Below are 18,262 nucleotides of genomic sequence, written 5' to 3' on the forward strand. Positions count from 1 at the left end.
TGGTTTGGAAAAAAAACAGATGCCCCTAAAATGGGGGAAAATCATGTGATGTAGCCAAAATGGGAATTACGGTAGCCATGACAAGCCTTACTTTCAAATCAAAAATCTCGAAATAAGAGGAGTCAGCATGTGTTATGGGAAGTCTTTGCACCTGGCAACGGTCAGCCAGTTGGAGAAACGATTATAGCATTTACAAACGGTCAGGGACAAACTGCACACTGGCTGCTCCCAGGTGAGGAACAAGACTAGAGCCATTCAAAATAGTACAACACTCATGGACAGGGTAATGGATAACTGTTCAATCTGAATGGGGAATATCTCAAAGTCCCAATGCAGCAGCAACTCTTGGCAGAACAGCAAGAGTGAATACGTGTTCCATGCCACACACTGCGTACATACTACTGCACATTTTCCAAGGTATACAAGCTGATGGGCTTATCTGCAGAATATTCAAATGCAACATTATCTGCCAATGTGGCCACATTCTGTGCATACTTGGGCATGCAACATCCCAGAAATAAAAGACTTCAAAGTCAAGGACTGCAGTTGCGAATCCAAAAATACATGCCTATGTGCAGCTTGGTTTTACTGCTTCACTTTCTTCTTGATGGTCTCAAAGTGTCTTGGGGTCAGTATTCTATAGCCAGTGAACCCAGATTGTCCAGAGAACTTTCTTATGAACTTTCACATGAAGGCTGATAAAATAAGTAGCTGAACAGATGCCACCAACAGTCTCAAAACTTCAACTGCCAATCAGTAAACCCTTTTCAGGGGACAGCAGTAGAGGTACAAATTCCTGAAAAGTCCTGAACGTTCTTCTATGGTGTGAGGAGGTCCAACAGAAGTTTGCATCTGATGTATGACCCGTGGAGGTTGGGAGCTGAGATGGAGACTGTTTCAGCTCCTGATGACTCACAATGACGCCTAATGATTAATTATAAAAGCCCAGAAATGATTAGTTCCTGCTAGCCAATGGCGACTAGCAGCCAGCTATCCAGACAAGGAAATATTCAAATTCTCTGGATGCACAAAGCAACAACTGCCACAAATGCCAATGCACATTCTGTAAACACCCTACCAGCCTAAGGGTAGCATCCAGAACAGTGTGTGACCGGCTCATATATGGAAGAAGGATCCAGCAAAACATTGATCTAGACATGTAGGGAAGCAGCCTGCAACACTAAGAACCACATTCACACATATACTGACAGAAGGGGAAAGCAGAACATAAAATATTCACATAGAAACCCAACTTTGAGATGTACATGCCAAGGCTGATGGAATCTAAAAAGAAAGAGGGGTAAACTTTTTGGCCCTGCTGGACTGCTTTTTTTTTCTATAAGAAGCCTGAGCATATCCTCCTGTGACAAACTTCTAGAAGGACTGCCTGTTAAGAGAAAGGCTTGTCTGAGGGAAATGGGAAAATACGGCAGACTGCCAAACTTCTAGTCTCGTCCCAAGACCGTACAAAAATGAAAACATTCTGTGGCTAGACTTACTTTATTTCCTTGGGTTTGCAACTCTGAGAAGTCTTTTTCCCCAAGCAGATCTGAAAATGAGGCTCACTTTTTTTCTGGTACAGAGAGTTTAGCAGAATGCACTCATTTTGCCTTGGCTTCAGTTGCATATTTATTTTCTTTAGTTTCAAATATACTTTTCTGCATTGTTCATAGGTGTCTACTAAGCTAATGGGCCTGGAGCCTTTAGAAGCCTAGCCCATAGGATTACCCTGACATCGTACCACCTGACCTTACCTCCCCAGTGCCTCTGTCAGTAGAGTCACTGGAGTGATCCCTGGGGCGAATTTTCTGTTTCCCATCCACTCATCAAGATTTCTCTTGAAGAGGGCCAGTGAGGTGCTCTTGCTTGACATGTATGGGAAGTCTATTCCATAGCATGGGCACTCTCTGGGTTATGAACCTGTCCCTCCAGCATGTTGTGTTGATTGTGGTAATGAGACTGAGGTCTGTGGAGCGTATAGTGAAGAGGGTATTTCTTTAGGATGTAGCATTTCTAACAGAGCTGGGTCAGACATGGCTTTATAAGTCAACCAGAGATTGCCTCCAAGTAGGCAATATGAGACCGAGAATAGTTGGAGTTTTTTTTAGTCTATCCATATAGGACAAGAGTTTAAGGCCTAGGATCCTCTTTGTGAAGCACTTTTGCGGCCCCTCCAGTTGTTGCAGATGTCTAGTGAGGTACATGCCAAATGGGGCATTGTACTCTATGATTGGCCTAATGAGGGAAAAGTAGTGGGAGACAATGACCTCTTTCTTCCTGGATACAAAACCCTTAGTAATGAGATGTGCCACACAGAAGGACTTTCTGACTACAGTGGCAGTGTGGTGGTCAAAAGAAAGGTTGCTATCAACCGGTGTTCCCAGATCTCTCATAACGCAGAACTGTATATAATGGTTAGTGGACAAACATTAGCAACTGGTGGCTAAATATTTTTATTTTACTCACTGTATATGTAGAGATGGTTGTGACATCAATGTCAGTTTAAGATTACCAACCAAAGATTAGTGCCACTGAAACTACAACATTGTTTCATATCGATGACTTTTCTTATCTTAGGAACTTTGCCCCTTCGGAAATGGCTACTAGTGCTCATGATCAACTCCAAAGCATGTAGTAAAACCATGAACTGCTTTTTTTGTGCAGTTTTTGTCTGGTTTCTTCAGAGGCTGTCCCCTTCATCATTTCGCAACTGCTTCACAGAGGTGAGCCTGCTTATTTTCTGCACAGCCTGGCAGTCCTAATGTCTGCTGTGAACTGACAACAGTGGCCAATCCCATCAACCCTTAAAAGAAACTGCCACTAACTGATGTGACACACCAGTCTTTCCTGATATGGCATCTGCCCCCCGGTTATCCAAACCGTGGGTTGCCCAGGACTTCAGCAAGATTGTGCATTCAGCAAGTTTTTCACCATGCCTCTCCTACCCCTTTGTTCTTGGCAGGTAACTGATGGTCATGCTGTGTAACCTCTGTTAAGAGGGGCCAACTGGGGGGAATTTAACATACTACAAATTCCAGATGCCTTTTTAGCTCAGAAAACAATCCTTTTGTGAACAGATTTCTACGCTTCCCCTTCTATTTTCATGAACTGATCTGGTGCAATTTCTGCAATCTCACAGTATAAACCAGTCTTCAAACAGAACATTTTTTTTTACCCAGTAAAGTGTACCAGACATCACCTGCTTATTCTTAATCATAACATGAGTGCATCAAGCATAACCTGGTGATGCTAAATAGCAAGACTGCAGCCTACATTCCCTAGGCTTACTCATTAAGTGCAGGTTTTCTGGCACAGAAGCGGCAGATATTTTGCATATATTTTGGTTTTACTTGTAGTTTATGAGAATTTGGAAATTTACACATGCTAAACTGAAACAATGTAGTAACACTCAAAATGACTAAGCTTGGCAACAGACACTTATCTGAAATTTAAGCTCCCTAGAACTCTAATTTATTATCAGCTATATTAACATTTACTGGACTAATCTATAACAAATGAAAAACAAAACTTTTTTCATCCAGTATTAAGTACTTGGGGACATGTACATTTTTGAAAAATGTTAAAACTTTTTTCTGAAAAGCAAATTTCTTAGAAACTTGTGTCTCTATTTTTTGAAGTTGGCCATTCAAGGGTCCTGTGTAAACTACTACTTTGAATTTATGACGAAAAAACAGTAAATGTTTTAGACTGCACACTCCAAACATGCTTACTGCATTTTCTAAAAACTGCTCCTGTATGTAATGTATACAATTCTCTGCATTTCGAGGTGGTTGAGGCACACAGTCATTAAGCATACTTTATCTGGAAAGCTGAAAACACATTTTGAAAACAAAACCGAAAGGAGGACAAAGCAACAAATGTTGGCAAGTCTATCTTAGACAAAAGCAAAATGTCAAATGTCTGACCTTTGCATAGAAGAGCGGCTGAGTGGTTTGGAAAATCAAGCTACTTACAGTAGATGTCCTCCTACCGCTAGAGATGAAGATAATGAAAGTGCTTCATCTTCAAGTAACGCCCAAAAAAGAAGATTCATTTACTGTTACTCTAAGTTTAATGACAGAACACTATTGTAAATAAGTGGCCATGTAAAAGATTTTCGGTCTCAAAACCTAGCAGTTAAACTCCTAAGGCACAATACAGCAGCCAGGTTACCACCATTTATAGTGTCTTTCCATGACAACTTGCCATCATTAAATGAAGTGAGACAAGACCATACCCACCAGCCCTTAGAAACAAAAAAGGTCTTATCTTTTGACCAGGTTAGTCCCACTAGGCTAGTGGTCTCTCTTCAGGGGATACCAGAGGTAGTATTTATACTACTAGGGACAATTTGGCCAGGGCATCCGGGAACTCACCTTCTCTTTTTAACAGGTACTGGGAAATCTTTAGATCCATCTGAACTACCACCAATTCAAGAAGATAGAACCTTGGTTTGACATCTCATACAAAGGATGGCAGAGTCAGGAGTGCAACACCCTCCAATGTTGCACTCTAGTGTCAGCAACCCAATTACCTGTACTGAAATGAGAACCCACAGCCTTCTAGTTTTTCGACACCAAAGTGAGTATGCCATCTACTGTGCCACTGAAAATGCGTGCTTACTTTACAGTATACTCAAGAAACACAATTAATGCTACGGGAGGTCCAGTGGCTGACCCTGCTACTATGGAACTTGAACCTCAGAAAGGCTCTAATGTCACACCTGTCTTGACAGCTCTAACAACTAACAAAGCAACATAATAAATAGTCCTGAAAAGAAAGAATGCACTTGTGTCATTCCATGCAGAGACTTTGAAAGGCACAGCCATAACAGACACTACTGCTCAGATACCATCCAGATGGATTCTCTTAGATGCAAGCTGTCAAAAGTAATTGTAAACACCTAAAGAGAAGGATTCATATAAGGAACTGTGGACACCAATGCCATGAATGTCCATTTCTGAATTACTGCCTCTGGTTCTGTCAAACGGGCACTGATAACGTAGAGCCCAGCCCTTCCTTGAAGGTACAAATGCAAAGCTGTTATATTCTGCTTGTCTTGTTAAAGTGCTCTTTTTAGGACTCCACCACAAATATTTCTGCAGCCATGAGATAAACACAAAACAATGGAGAATGCAGCACTGATGTTTCAAGCCTCCTTTTTTCCAGGAAAAACAGCATAAATTACCCCAAAAAAAGAATGTTTTTTTTTCCTACAGAAATCAGATGAAGTAGCAGCTACAAAATACAAACAAGTTTCTTAGAAAACAGCAATTATGGAAGGGAAAGGACACAGCAATACTAACAAGCAGCAACAAGAGAAAAAAAATTCCAGCTGTTCCTTTCTGGCCAATGCAAGCATGTTTCACTTTGCTAACCCAAATTATCACAGCAGAGTTCTTGGTACTAACTCTCATTAACAAGCTGCTCTCCCCACTGCTGAGTGGGAAGTGATTCATCCTGCTCTAACAAACTTCAGTCTTAACAGTATACAAAATCTCACGTTAATCCCAAACACTTCCTCTCCTGCAAGGTCACATCCACTTAAGAGAAGCAAAATGATCAATTCCTAGAAAATCTTTTTTTCTCTCTCTCTAAATGGACTAGATTTTCTTGTAGGTATCAAAGCTGTCATTAACAGAGAAAGTGTTTAATTTCCCCATGTACTACAGTACCTGTTCTGTGACACAGCCTGGACTTATTCCTGGACTGTACTACAGCGCTTCACCATTTCTGTTTATCTACCTAGAAGGATTCCCTTCAACTTTAAACACAGTGGTTAAGCAATTTCTAAAAGGTACTTCACATTTAAGACCTCCAATACAAGTCCACTGGTACTATTTCATTCCAACTGGGCATCCCCGATTGTGTTTAGCAGTCCACTGTCTCTCTTCCTTAAGTTTGTCTCCACTGCTCTAGACACTTGTGAAAATCACTTTCAGTTCTGAGACAGTATTTTATTTTTCCTGAGCTGCAGTCCTGCATCTTAGGCTTAATTTTTTTAATTTTTCTGTTGCTCTTTTTGGGGGATGTGGGTGTAAAGTAACTTACGGACACAGAAATTCAACATCCATAGAAACCTATTTACCATTAGACAATTGGTAAACAGTCAAGTGCAATTTTTAATGTACATCTGATACTGTAGAAATGGTGGGGTATTTAATTTAAATTTCAAACTGAAGATAAAAAAATAATGTACATATTTGGTAATAGGTGAATGGAAACATGCTCTTTTGCTCCACGGCCATTTCACTGATTTTTTGTGACTACCTTCTTGCTCAGATTAACCCACTCTGTTCACCTACCCTACCCCAATTTCCACCCACCATCACATAGCCTAAACTTGTACATCCAAAGCCATACCTATCTAGGCAACCAGCCAATTAAATCAAACATCTGAGCAACATATAGCTAAACTCCATCTTCAACTGTCAATTAACTTATCATATCCTCATACACCCCCACTCTCACTCAACCAAAACCTTTCTACACTTACCAGTCCTGTTAACTCTTTTCTAGCCCACCTGACTTCCATTCTATCAGCCACATCCACAGAAACCATACTGCCTTGTAATTATCACTTTTTCAACTACAGTCAACGCAAACAAAGCTGGAACACACCCCTCAACAACTCCATGATTATAACTCACGTCTTTAATTCATTACTTAAAACGTAAGATCCAAACTCTACAAACTTTCAAAAACAAATGCATTTTTGTTTTAAAAACTCTATAGCCCATACCCCCTTAACATACACACCATGTCCTATCAAATTAACATTAGATGGTGACATACACCCCAATCCAGGCCCATCCACTATAAACTACACCACTAACCCAAAACCAAATACACCACTCTCAGCTCCCAAAACATCCTCATTGCAAATTTTCCAACTGAACATCCCAAGTATCTGCAAATAAAATAACAGAGCTGCATGCATAAACAGCTCAATATTCTCCTGATTTAATAATTGCAGAAACCTGTTTTTTCACATGTTAAAGACAAAGAAATCACTCAGTTACAGCATACTAAGGGTAGAGACAAAAGCAAACGGTGTAGCCATCTCATACAAGACACTCTGCAACTTACCCTTTCTCCTTTTCTCATCCCAACCTTTAATAATGCTGAAATCATTAGTACTCTACTGAAGCTAAACTCCTATAAATCCCTGTACACAACCAAAATCTACATTCTTCCTACGGGAGGGAAAAAAAAAAAAAACATCAGCACCGCCAAAGAACTTCAGTCATCGGACACTTCTAATACCCAGCAAGAAAAGATCATTTTAGGAGATTTCAATATTGACTGGCTGGTAATTATGGTTATCCTCAAAATGCTATTAGATTTCTATCGCCTCACCCAGCTAATTATCTCTCCCACTCACTACATCACCACCACCAAAAGTTCAGTACTTGGATACTCACTTCCTCCCCCTAACATATTCTCCTGTGGCTCTCTCTCTAACCACCTTCCAACCTTCCCCATCATGGCTCAAAACCACAATCCCAAACCACATCAACCTGAAGTATGCAAGCTCTCCCACTTCCAAAAAGAAAAATTTCTCCAGAACCTACAACTTTGGAACTGGCAACATCTAAATGATCTCTCCTCAGATGATGCTGTTACAGAACTTGCCAGAACATTCCTTAACATTCTAAACAGTTTAGCCCTCCCCATAACAAAATGTGTAAAAGCCACACTATACCAGCCCTCTTGGGTGATCAAAACCACAAAACATCTAATATAACTTGGAGATCAGGTTTGGAATTCCTGGATCAAAAATGAAACACAAAACAACCTACAAATATTTCAGCAACTCAGAAATCACAATAAGATACCAAATCAAAAACAGATTACAAAATACTGCTCTAATCTACAGTCCAAAACCTTTTAAAACCCTCAAGGCATTCTAGTCAACTATTAAAGTCCTCAAACTAGGCCATGCTACCCAACCCAAACCCACACTGCCCAGCACTATAGAAACTACTGCCTCTCTAATTCAGTCACATCCCTAATCAATCAACCCTCCAGCAACCCATTCATCTCCAGCAACTGTGACTCTGCTCCCCTCTCATTGCAGAGATCTCACCTCCACCATTAAAAAACTTCTATTTCCATACTCATAAACCTCTTTTTCACATAGCCGCACTTCCTAACACTATGGTAAAAAAGTTACCACTACATAAAATCATTGAACTTAGTAACTAACCCCCCCCCCACTGCTATCCTGTCCTCTTATCTAAAATTCTTGAAAAATGCTGTTTCTTTTTATCTACATTCTGTATTAATCTACAATATGCACCATTTGAAGATTTTAATACCTTGTCCCAAATGAAGTCAGACTTTCCCAGTCAACAAATACAATAAATAGTCTACATCTATTTGGGGTAATCAATTTCATCATCTGGATATATTGCATATGGTGGTCTTCAAAGACTGATTCAGTTATTATTTCTGCAAAAAGATTTCTGAACTGCAGGTCTTAATGTGCAAGAGTCTGGGCACAGGCTTCCAAAAGGCAATGGTTTCCTAAGAAAAACTCTCTTATTTTAATCCAAAGGCATTTTCTAGATGTTCTCTGAATCTCTACTTAGCTACTGGTTATCCATCCCTTAGAGTTTTTACAGTAGCTACTAGGAACAGGGTCCAATTTTCCCAAATGCCCAAAAGCACTGTCTGATTGATTGATTAAGGTTACACAGTAGGCAAATAAAAGCTGAAGGAATCAAATCCTGTACCACAGGAAGCAGATAGTTAACAACTCTTAGTCTTAACCCTCAGTGCTAAGTGATCAAACTCTGTACTCTTAATTACCAGAAGTCTATTGTTACTTGCTCAGACACTTAAAATAAGCAAAATCATACTGGAGGGATGTTTTCAGACATACTGATACATAATTAAATTTACAAAAGGGACACTCAGTTACCCAGTAACCAATAGTTCCTTTCCAGGCAGTTAGCCTGATGCAGTGTTTGCTATTGCAAAGTACAAGACACTACATGGGGAGGGTAGGAGTCGCTGTCAAAGCCATCATCTACTACTGCTGCCTTCCTCAGGAATGCAGCTGCTCAACTGCACCGGTGAGACTGCTGTACGGTCAAGCTGTGCACACTTTAAAACATTACCAATGGATAGCTAGCCTGGGGATAGAGCAGGACATGCTTCTACATTTCTGTAAGAACTCCATAGCTTTAGTAATGACCCTTTCTGAAGCCTATAGGCTGGAACGGCCCTAGGTCAACTGGTGCCCTAGGCAAAAGGGCTCCACAGTGCCCCCCACCACACTACCTGGTGCCCCCATCCTGGTCTACCTACACCAAATAAATATTGGAAAAGCGCCCCTGCTAGACCGGCGCCCTAGGCGACCGCCTAGTTGGCCTATGCCTAAGGCCGGCTATGCCTATAGGTTACGCTTCTCTACATTCTTTCAATACATGCACAATACAAATCCTTCAGCAATGACCCTTACAATGTACACAGTACAATTGTTTGGATATACCAATCATCACTGATGCAGGATAGCCTCCATCCCTTATCACCAGTACTCTGTTTGCATACTGGTTCCGATAATCCCACAGCACAGCACAGCACTCTCTCTTCATCTTCTTGCATTTTATAAACAGTCTACACCTTGCGTATACTGTCCTTACTGATGTTTATGTTTCAGATGCTTTCTCGTAACTTTTTCAAAGTCTGTTGGCTGCTGTGATACTCAGAATATACATCCGTTTTGCAGCACACTTATTCCTAAAGCTCCATCCACCTGCTACAACTGCACTTGTTGAAGTCACTCTATTCTATGATCAGCCCGCCGCCACCTCCCACACACACAAAAAAAAAATAAAAAATACAAGTGTGCAGGTTGTTCCCTTTCACAGCCACAGACTGCTACCTAACAGACGCAGCTTGAGTCTGCAACCATTCATGTTATAGCAAATCCAGTGTGTGGAGAAGACCTGGCTGAAAACCAGCAGCCACCTGGTGTGTACAGAAATCCTGCAGCAAGGATCACTGTTTTGGTGAGTTATCATACAGTTATACATGCACCTCTCCACATTTATGCAAAAATGCCTCTAGTTGTTATCTAGTCTTTACCAATCTCCTGTGGAGATATATTGTCAATTTTTGAGGAGTACTATAACACTAACAGCTCTGACTTACCGTCAGATTCTTCACCTTCAATGGCAGGTTCCTGGGCTCCTGACAACTTATTAACATCCATGGAAGCAGGACCGATCATACGAGGCTTTGGTAGGATTAGTGCTTTCCTATGGACCTTCAAGGAATGTACTTTTAACTGGCTGATGGTCATGGAGGAAAATGAACAGGACGAGCATTTGTAGGTATGTTCACCTTCAGAAGAGATGGAGAGATATAGGGCGTTATTTGTAGTGAAAACAGAACGGACTAACTACTTCTACATACGTACTTACACTGCTGCATTAAGGACATTAATGGCATCTCATATCAAATAAAGAAATCCAGCCATCAGATGTCATGCACAACAGCCTAATAAATTACACTGATCACATACATGCCTCACAGCACATTTCCAGATCCAACCCATTCTCACTCTGGCAACACTCCATCTGAAAAGCAGACTTTCAAAATAATAAAGAAATACTGTCTAATGGAGTGGCAAAGGCCCACTTCATTAGTACTGTTGCCCCTCAACTCTAGTGTTAAAGTTTCACTCCTGGCTTCTGGTACCTGCCACATACTACAGACATGGTTAGGCAGCTTGTAATATTTCAGCAGCATACACTGTATTCCTTGTATTTATTAGGCTTTTTCCACGCAACGTCAAGTACCATTAGGAAATGAAAAAGTAAGTGGTGTGGAAAATTCAACTTACTGTGGGCTTTAAAATCGGCCAAATCTATGTATGCGAGTTAAAACCACATCCAGCTATTGCTACTCAAAAAACACTTCTGACTGAAATTTGTGCTTGTTCTTGAGAATGATGCATAATGTTCTGGATTATAACTATATCAATTAGGATTGACTTTCAAGTTTTCAGTGCAAATCTAAAAGAACCAAACTATTTTCTTTGATCCTCACTAGCTTCTCTGTCAAATACCCTAACATGAATATCCACTCCCCCAACCACTGCTGTGACGTGAGAAGCATACACGCAGACAAGGTGACATACAGCTTTCAAGGGCCATCACTGTACACCGTCAGATTCACAGACAAAAAAGATACAGAATGCCAGGAACTGAAGTGAGGACTTCAGATACAAACACTCCTTTATAAGGGAAGCAGTAGGCGTGTGGCACTACCTTCTTATAAATATGTCCTGCATACCAAAGTACAGGTATCTAAATGAGCAGCATCAAACACACCTGCAGATATGCACTGGTCTTCACTACAACTTGTATGACAACAAAAAAATATTTAAGTAGGAACCAGGGGTGAAGGACACAGTCTACTACTTGAAACTTGGCTGGGTGCAGTAGGAAAAAGCACTCGCTAGGCACAAAGCAAAGGAACTAACCTTGACTGGGACAACAATTCATTGTGCTCTGTGACAATCTACAAACACCTACAACCAGTAAGGATAAAGGTCAATTCACCTACTTTTTCCTACTACTACTACACATTCTACCCAGGTGTTTGTGAAGTGGAGAAAAAAAAAAACACCATGAAAATTCAAGTGCACATAAGGAGGAAGTGAGGACTTTAGGCAGCACACCAGCATTTTTTTCCACTCACACCTTTGATGGCATGATTATGTAAAGGGTACATACGTAAGGGGGGCAGTCAAATCCCATCTTACCCCCTTCCCCAAGTACTAATAAAATATTTTTTCAATATCTGTGACCTAAAACACAAACACATAGTGCAAGTCAGCTGGTTAAATCAACCTGTAATGCCCAGAATGAAGAGACAGAATTAGGGGGGTAACTACCTTACAATACCTTTACTAGTTTTAGCTTTGCATACAACAGACAGACACACACAATTGTGCATTATATTTGACTGTTTTGTCTCATGTTACATAACCAACTTTGGTTTTGTTCTGGCTGCTGCTTAGACGTCCCCATGTAGCAGGTGACAAGCAGTCCTAGGATTGGTCAAGTATGTGTTAAGGATTCCACATCAGACTCCCAAGTACAGTTTTGTGACAGATGACAATGAATGCCAGAGAGGGAGGACATAATGCAGGATGCCCACTTTAGTGGCTCACTGCTATGCACAGTGGGCTTACTACAGTCCATGCTGTAGGATAAACCTGCATCCTGTACGTCTCATCAATACAGTCAGCTAAGCTGCTCCCCTTCCCCAAAGATGTGCAAGCTGGCACCAGCCTCTCCTTCCATTCCTCCCCACCCAGTCACTTAGATAGCCATGTCACTAACTGAACATGTGCCATCTAGGAAAGCAGTCACAGCGCTCCTCTGCACAAGAAAATGGGAAAGTAGAACTGTGAGATTGGCAGATATCAAAATGAGCTAGCTATCAAAAGGAAAGGTTGGAAAGGATGGCACTGACCTATGCTCACGACAGCTCGATAAAGGAATTCTGCAAAAGCAAGCAAAGCTTAACAAGATGCCCAGAGACATCTGGAAGCCACACAAGTATGCAAATCCTTGTGAAACATTAAGCAGGAGGAGGGGGGAGACAGAGGCTATGTAACACAAGAAGTTGTTGCAAAAACAACCTGCGAAAGATTATCTGTTTAGCTATACATCTACAACAAGCTAAGTCCTGTTGTTTTAAGGAAGTAAACCTCCATACAGCCAGGTTTACATTTACATGGTGAAGAAGAAAAGTATAGTACAGTTGTGTACACTTACCATAAATGTAGATGTCTGAGTGTATTCACTGTTGCAGTCATCACACTTGGGTTATCCTGCCAGGGGTAGCCCTCAGTCGGCCCGAATTCCAAAGGCTTAGTACGTCTGTGTCCGTTACTGTAGTTTCAGGACTGACGTCAGGGGTATAAAAACAGGCAGCCAATGCCATTACATCAGTTTTTCTTGCCCTAAATGTCAGGAGCCCCCAAATAGGGAGCTAAGTTATGGTGGAAAAACACCACCAGTAAAAAGTAAATACCAATAGTCCTGTAAGGAGTGAGGAAGAGAGAGAGAGAGAGACAGGGGGGATGGAGGGTGGGAAACCAGGATTGCAGCAGTGAATACACTCCAACATCTACATTTATGGTAAGTGTACACAACTGTCCAATGTTCTTAGCGTTTCACTGTTGCAGTCATCACACTTGGGTTGATTCCCAAAGCTGAGGAGTGGGTGGAGGCAGTCAAGAAGAGTTGGGGCTAGCTAGTATACCCTGCAGGACTGCTGTTGCAAAACCTGCCCTGGATTTAGAAAAGATAGGTAGGTGGGAGTGCTTGGTGAAGGTATGCACAAGCAGCTTCCAGAATGTCCTCGGGTAGGGACTCCTCTGAGAAAGGCTGCAGAGGTTGAGGTTGAAGTTGCCTTAGTGGAATGCGTTCTGACCCCCTGAGGGGGTTGTTTCTCATGGTGTTTGTAACAAAAATGGATACAGTGTGCTATCCATTTGGAGATGGTTTGTTTTGATATGGCCTTGCCCTCTGCCCCTGGTGCAAAGCTGACTAGTAACTGGTCAGATTTCCTAAAGGGCTTAGTCCTATCAAGGTAGAATCTAAGCTGTCTGTGTACAGCTAAAGAGTGCATGATCCTTTCCCCCTTATTTTGAGGATTAGGGAAAAAGGTGGGCAAAAGGATAGATTGGTTGAGAGCCACACTGGACACCACTTTAGGCATAAAAGTTGGGTTAGTCCTGAGGGAGACCCTGTCAGCATGAAAAATAATGAAAGGTTCCACAGCTATAAGTGCTTGTAGCTCAGACACTCTTCTAGCTGAAGTGATGGCAAGAAGCAAGGCTGTTTTCCGAGAGAGGAATTTTAACTCTGCTGAAGCTGCAGGCTCAAAGGGGGGTATGCAAGAGCTCTTCCAACACAAAATTAAGTTCCCAAGCAGGGATGAGGGCTTTGGTGGCCTTAAGTTGTTAGCCCCTCTCAGGAACTGTTTGATGAGAGGGTGAGAGAAGAGAGGTGGCTCAGTGCTGTAATGAGCAGAGATGGCAGAGGCATGGATCTTAATGGAGGAGAAGGATAGGCCTCTGTGGAGTAGGTCTGCTAGGTAATCCAGGATGAGAGGTAAGGAGGGCTGTGCTGTATCCGCTCCTTTAGTGTAAATCCAGGAAACAATACCTTTTCCACTTATCAGCATAGGATTTCCTTGTACTGGGTCGTCTGGCTTCACATAGGACATCCAGTACCTGCTTGCTTTGGCTGGCCACTGGAGGAGAATTCAAGGAATAAGCCAGGCTGCAAGGTCCAGGGTCTGCAATTGCAGATGCAAGATATGTCCCTCCTGCTGAGTCAGGAGGATTGGGATCTGGGATAGGTGCCATAGGGGCACTGGTGACAGACTGCGCAGTAGTGGGTACCAGTGTTGGCATGGCCAGTCTGGGGCAATCAGGATTGCCCTTGGCCTTTCCTGCCTTATCTTGAGTAATACTCTTGTAAGAAGAGGCAGCGGGGGAATGCATAGACTGAGAGGTTTGCCTAATGGAAGGATAGGGCACCCACTTTCCAGGCCTTGCTGTGAGCTACCCTGGTGCAGAATTTGTTCAGCTGGTGGTTGTAGGGGAGGCAAATAGGTCCACCTTCGGGGTACCCCCATTTCTGGGTCACAAGGCTGAATGTGTTGTGGTTTAATTGCCACTCGTATGGATCTAGGAGATTTCTGCTTAAGTTGTCTGCCAGAGAGTTTTGGTTGCCTGGCTGGAATTGAGCTTGCAGGTGAATATGCATGGTTGAGGCCGTGTTCTACAGGGTCATGGATAGCCTGCAGAGTGGGTAAGAGTGTGTTCCCCCTGCTTGTTGATGTACCACATCACTGTGTTGGTGGTGTTGGTTTTGATTAGTAGGGGCCTCGGTGAGAGTAGGGATCTGAAAGCTGTCAGAGTGTGCTGAACAGCTAGCATCTCTTTTTGGTTGATGTGCAGATGAATTTGGTTTGGGCTCCAGTTGCCCTGAATGCACCTGCCGTCCAGATGTGCACCCCAGGCAGAGTTTGTGGTTAGGGTCTGGGCGGTGTGGGGTTGCATAAAGGGAAGTCCCTTGTTGTGGTTGCATGCTGCTGCCGACCAAACAAACTCTTTCCTTAGACAAAATATGGTATAGGTATGATAGTTTCCAGGTCCTGAGAATGTTGGCACCAAAGACTTTTTAAGTACCATTGAAGTTTCCTCATATGCAGTCTGGCATATGGAATTAGTAGAATGCAGGAGGCCATGACCCCTAGAGCCTGCAGGATTTTCCTTGCAGATAGCTGGGTTCTGGTGGCCATTTGTGCGAAGTAGCCTGTCAGACAGGCTTGTTTTTCTGGAGTAAGGAATGCCATCTGGGATGCTCTGTCTAAGATTGCTCCTAGGAATACAATTTTTTGACTGGGGACTAATTTGGATTTCTTTTCGTTGATAGTGTACCCCAGGGAGGTTAGAATGTCCTTTACAAATGTCAGGTGCTGGGACAGCTTTTCCTGACTGTCTGCCTGACTCGAGCAATCGTCCAAGTTAGTGTAAATTTGAATATTTCTCTGTCTGCAGTAGGCAATGGATGGAGCTAGGCATTTTGTGAAAACTCTGCGAGCAGTGGACAAGCCAAAGGGAAGTGCAGAGAACAGATAATGCATAAATCCTGGCCTAAAATATAGATATTTCCTGCAGGACTCCTTGACTGGGATGTGCAGATAAGGCCTCCTTTAGGTCTAGGGTAGCTAACCAGGCATCTTTGGACAGCATAGGGAGAAGTTGCTGCAGGGTGAGCATTTTGAATTTTGATACCACCAGGAAGGTGTTTAGAATGGATAGATTTATGATTGGGTACCAGGTGCCCTCTTTTCTGGGTACCAGGAAAAGTCTGGAATAAAAACTTGGCCTATCTATTCTGCAGGAACAGGCTGAATTGCCCTTATGGAGAGCAGGGACTGAACTTGGTTTTGTACCTCTGCCCATTGGTTTGGAGGAAGGTCTGGGAACCCTCTTGGGGTTGGCAGCATGTGAAAATAAAATTTGTACCCCTGGGATACTATGTTTAGGACCCATTGATCGTTGGTGATGGAGGTCCACTTTTTTGCATGGTGGGCAAGTTTTCCTCCTAGGGGTACGAGCAATTGGGCAGAGGTGAAGAGTGTAGTTGAGAAGTCATTGTGAATTATTTTCGTAAGGGGGTGACTTAGCACTCCCTGCTTTTGAAGTGGAGGCACTCCATTGCTTAGATCTTGGCATACCCTGAGACTGCAATCTGGGTGTCTGTTTCCCCTGGGTCTAGTTTGAGATGGCCTTGAGGTGGCTAGAAAGGACCGATATTTTGAGGGGCAATGCCTACTGAATCTTGGAGGCTGCACTTGCAAAAAATCTTTTGACTGTCTGCATAGACTTAGCTTTTTCTTCCATCTTTTTTTAAAACCTCTTCTGCTTTGGTGCCAAACAGATTGTCCTTGTTCAGAGGAGCGTCCAATAATTTTGATCTGACATGGTGTGCCAAGGTCTGCTCCTTAAGCCAGGCATGCCTTCTAAGTACAAAACCTGTGACTGCTGCCCTGCAAGATGCTTCTAGGGCGTCAAACCTACATTGCAGGGTATGCATGCTTACATGGCTTGCAGAATGCATAAGCTCCTGTAATTCTTTATTTTCTGCACAGTCAGGAAAGATTGATAATTTTTGCTTAATATGTTCCATAGTATGTTGGTGGTATTTCAGCATGTGGAACTGACAATTCAATGTTCTAATGGCAATAGTTAATAGTTGCAGGGGTGTATACTTTTTTACCCCATCTGTCTAAAGCTTGGGAATCCCTCTCTGAGGGGGTGGGATTCTTAGTTGTAGTTGCTTTTATTCCTTAAGGTCCTTGGGAGGATTTTTAAAAAGAAATTTGTCAGTGTCAGGGACTCTGTAGTACCTGTCAGATTTCCTTGGAGCAGGGGGTAAAGCATCAGGAGTTAGACTGGATTCCATAAAGACATCAACCACAACATCCAGAACAGGAGGGATAGCCAAGGGTCTGGGGCTGTGGCAAATCTAAACATTCTCCAGGTCTCTTTTTGGACTGAGGATAATCCTGGCATTCCCAGTGGAAATGCTCTCTCAAAGTATGTAGGGTTTCACCAAAAGAAAAATCCTCTGGAGGGGAGGCAGAAGGAATGGATTCCTCTGCATATGAATCCTCATAGACAGATGAGGGCATGTCTTCATATTCAGAAACCTCAAGAGTCAGATTCTTGGTCAGATAAAGCTGCTGGGGACAAGTTTATTTATTTATTGACACTTGTTAACCAGGTTGGTCCAGCTGGGCTAGAGGCCCGTTTTCAGTGGAGACCCGAGGAGGAAAGCTCCAGTTACAAAAAAATTAAGGATTACATAGGTAACAAAATAGAAAGTAACAAAACCAAGTGACACCCCCAAAACATAGAAGTACTAATTTGATCATAATCAAACATATTTAGATTACCCTAAGAAAGTAATCACAATAAAATAAATAGATGAACTATTTTTTTGATATATGTAGAAACAAGTTATATACAAGTGATCAGATTTATTGCCTAGGCTTCCTAGGAAGGTGTATTTGCTTTCAGGAGCTCAGAGTGAAGAAGCACTACAGGATAAAGGGGATATTAGGTAGGTTCTAAGCAGGGACAAGATTTGGTATTGAGAAGATAAAGTTTCAGTTCCTTTTTAAAGTGTGCAAGGTGTATGATGAAGTGCAAGTGTAGAGGAAGTTTGTTCCAAGTGTGGGCTATTGAGCAGTTAAATAGTAGTTTGCCTATGTTCTTCTTTGGATGATCTACATTCAGAAGTTGCTGGTTGGAGGTGCGGAGGGTTTTAGAAGGGGTGTAGGTAGATAAAGTAGTGAGAGCTGGACAAGATGAAGGTCTGTATAGAATGGAGTGAATAACTTGAAATTGAGAAAGTAGCAGTAGTTGAGAGAATTCGAGCCATTGTAATGCGTTCAAGGCAAGGCAGTGATGGGAGTTGTAGGGGGAGTTAGTAATGAATCATGCAAGTTTGTGGTAAGTTTGTTGCAGTTTGTTCATGGTCTCATGCTCAAGTCTCTCTTTCTTCTAGCAGGGGAAGGCTGGCTTCCCCTAATCAGCATGATCAGGCCTTCTGCCATTTTAAGCATCTGAGACTGTGGCAAGGAAGCAGGTGCTTGAGTTTGGGTCGTGGGTTTTTTAGGCATAGCTCGTACTCTTGGCCTTAGAAACTCA

General features: G+C 42.3%; 1 protein-coding gene across 1 annotated transcript in view; it reads right to left on the reverse strand.

Moving 5' to 3' along the window:
* The window catches only part of ZNF462 (zinc finger protein 462), a 277,322-nt gene that overhangs the window by 57,110 nt on the left and 201,950 nt on the right, over positions 1-18,262 (reverse strand). Inside the window, exon 7 of the mRNA XM_044061048.1 lies at positions 10,162-10,353. Coding sequence (XP_043916983.1) covers positions 10,162-10,353 — 192 coding nt within the window. The remainder of the gene's footprint in view (positions 1-10,161; positions 10,354-18,262) is intronic.

Source organism: Protopterus annectens, chromosome 2.part0, assembly GCF_019279795.1.
Source record: "Protopterus annectens isolate FY-2018-M chromosome 2.part0, PAN1.0, whole genome shotgun sequence".
Lineage (NCBI taxonomy): Eukaryota > Metazoa > Chordata > Ceratodontiformes > Protopteridae > Protopterus > Protopterus annectens.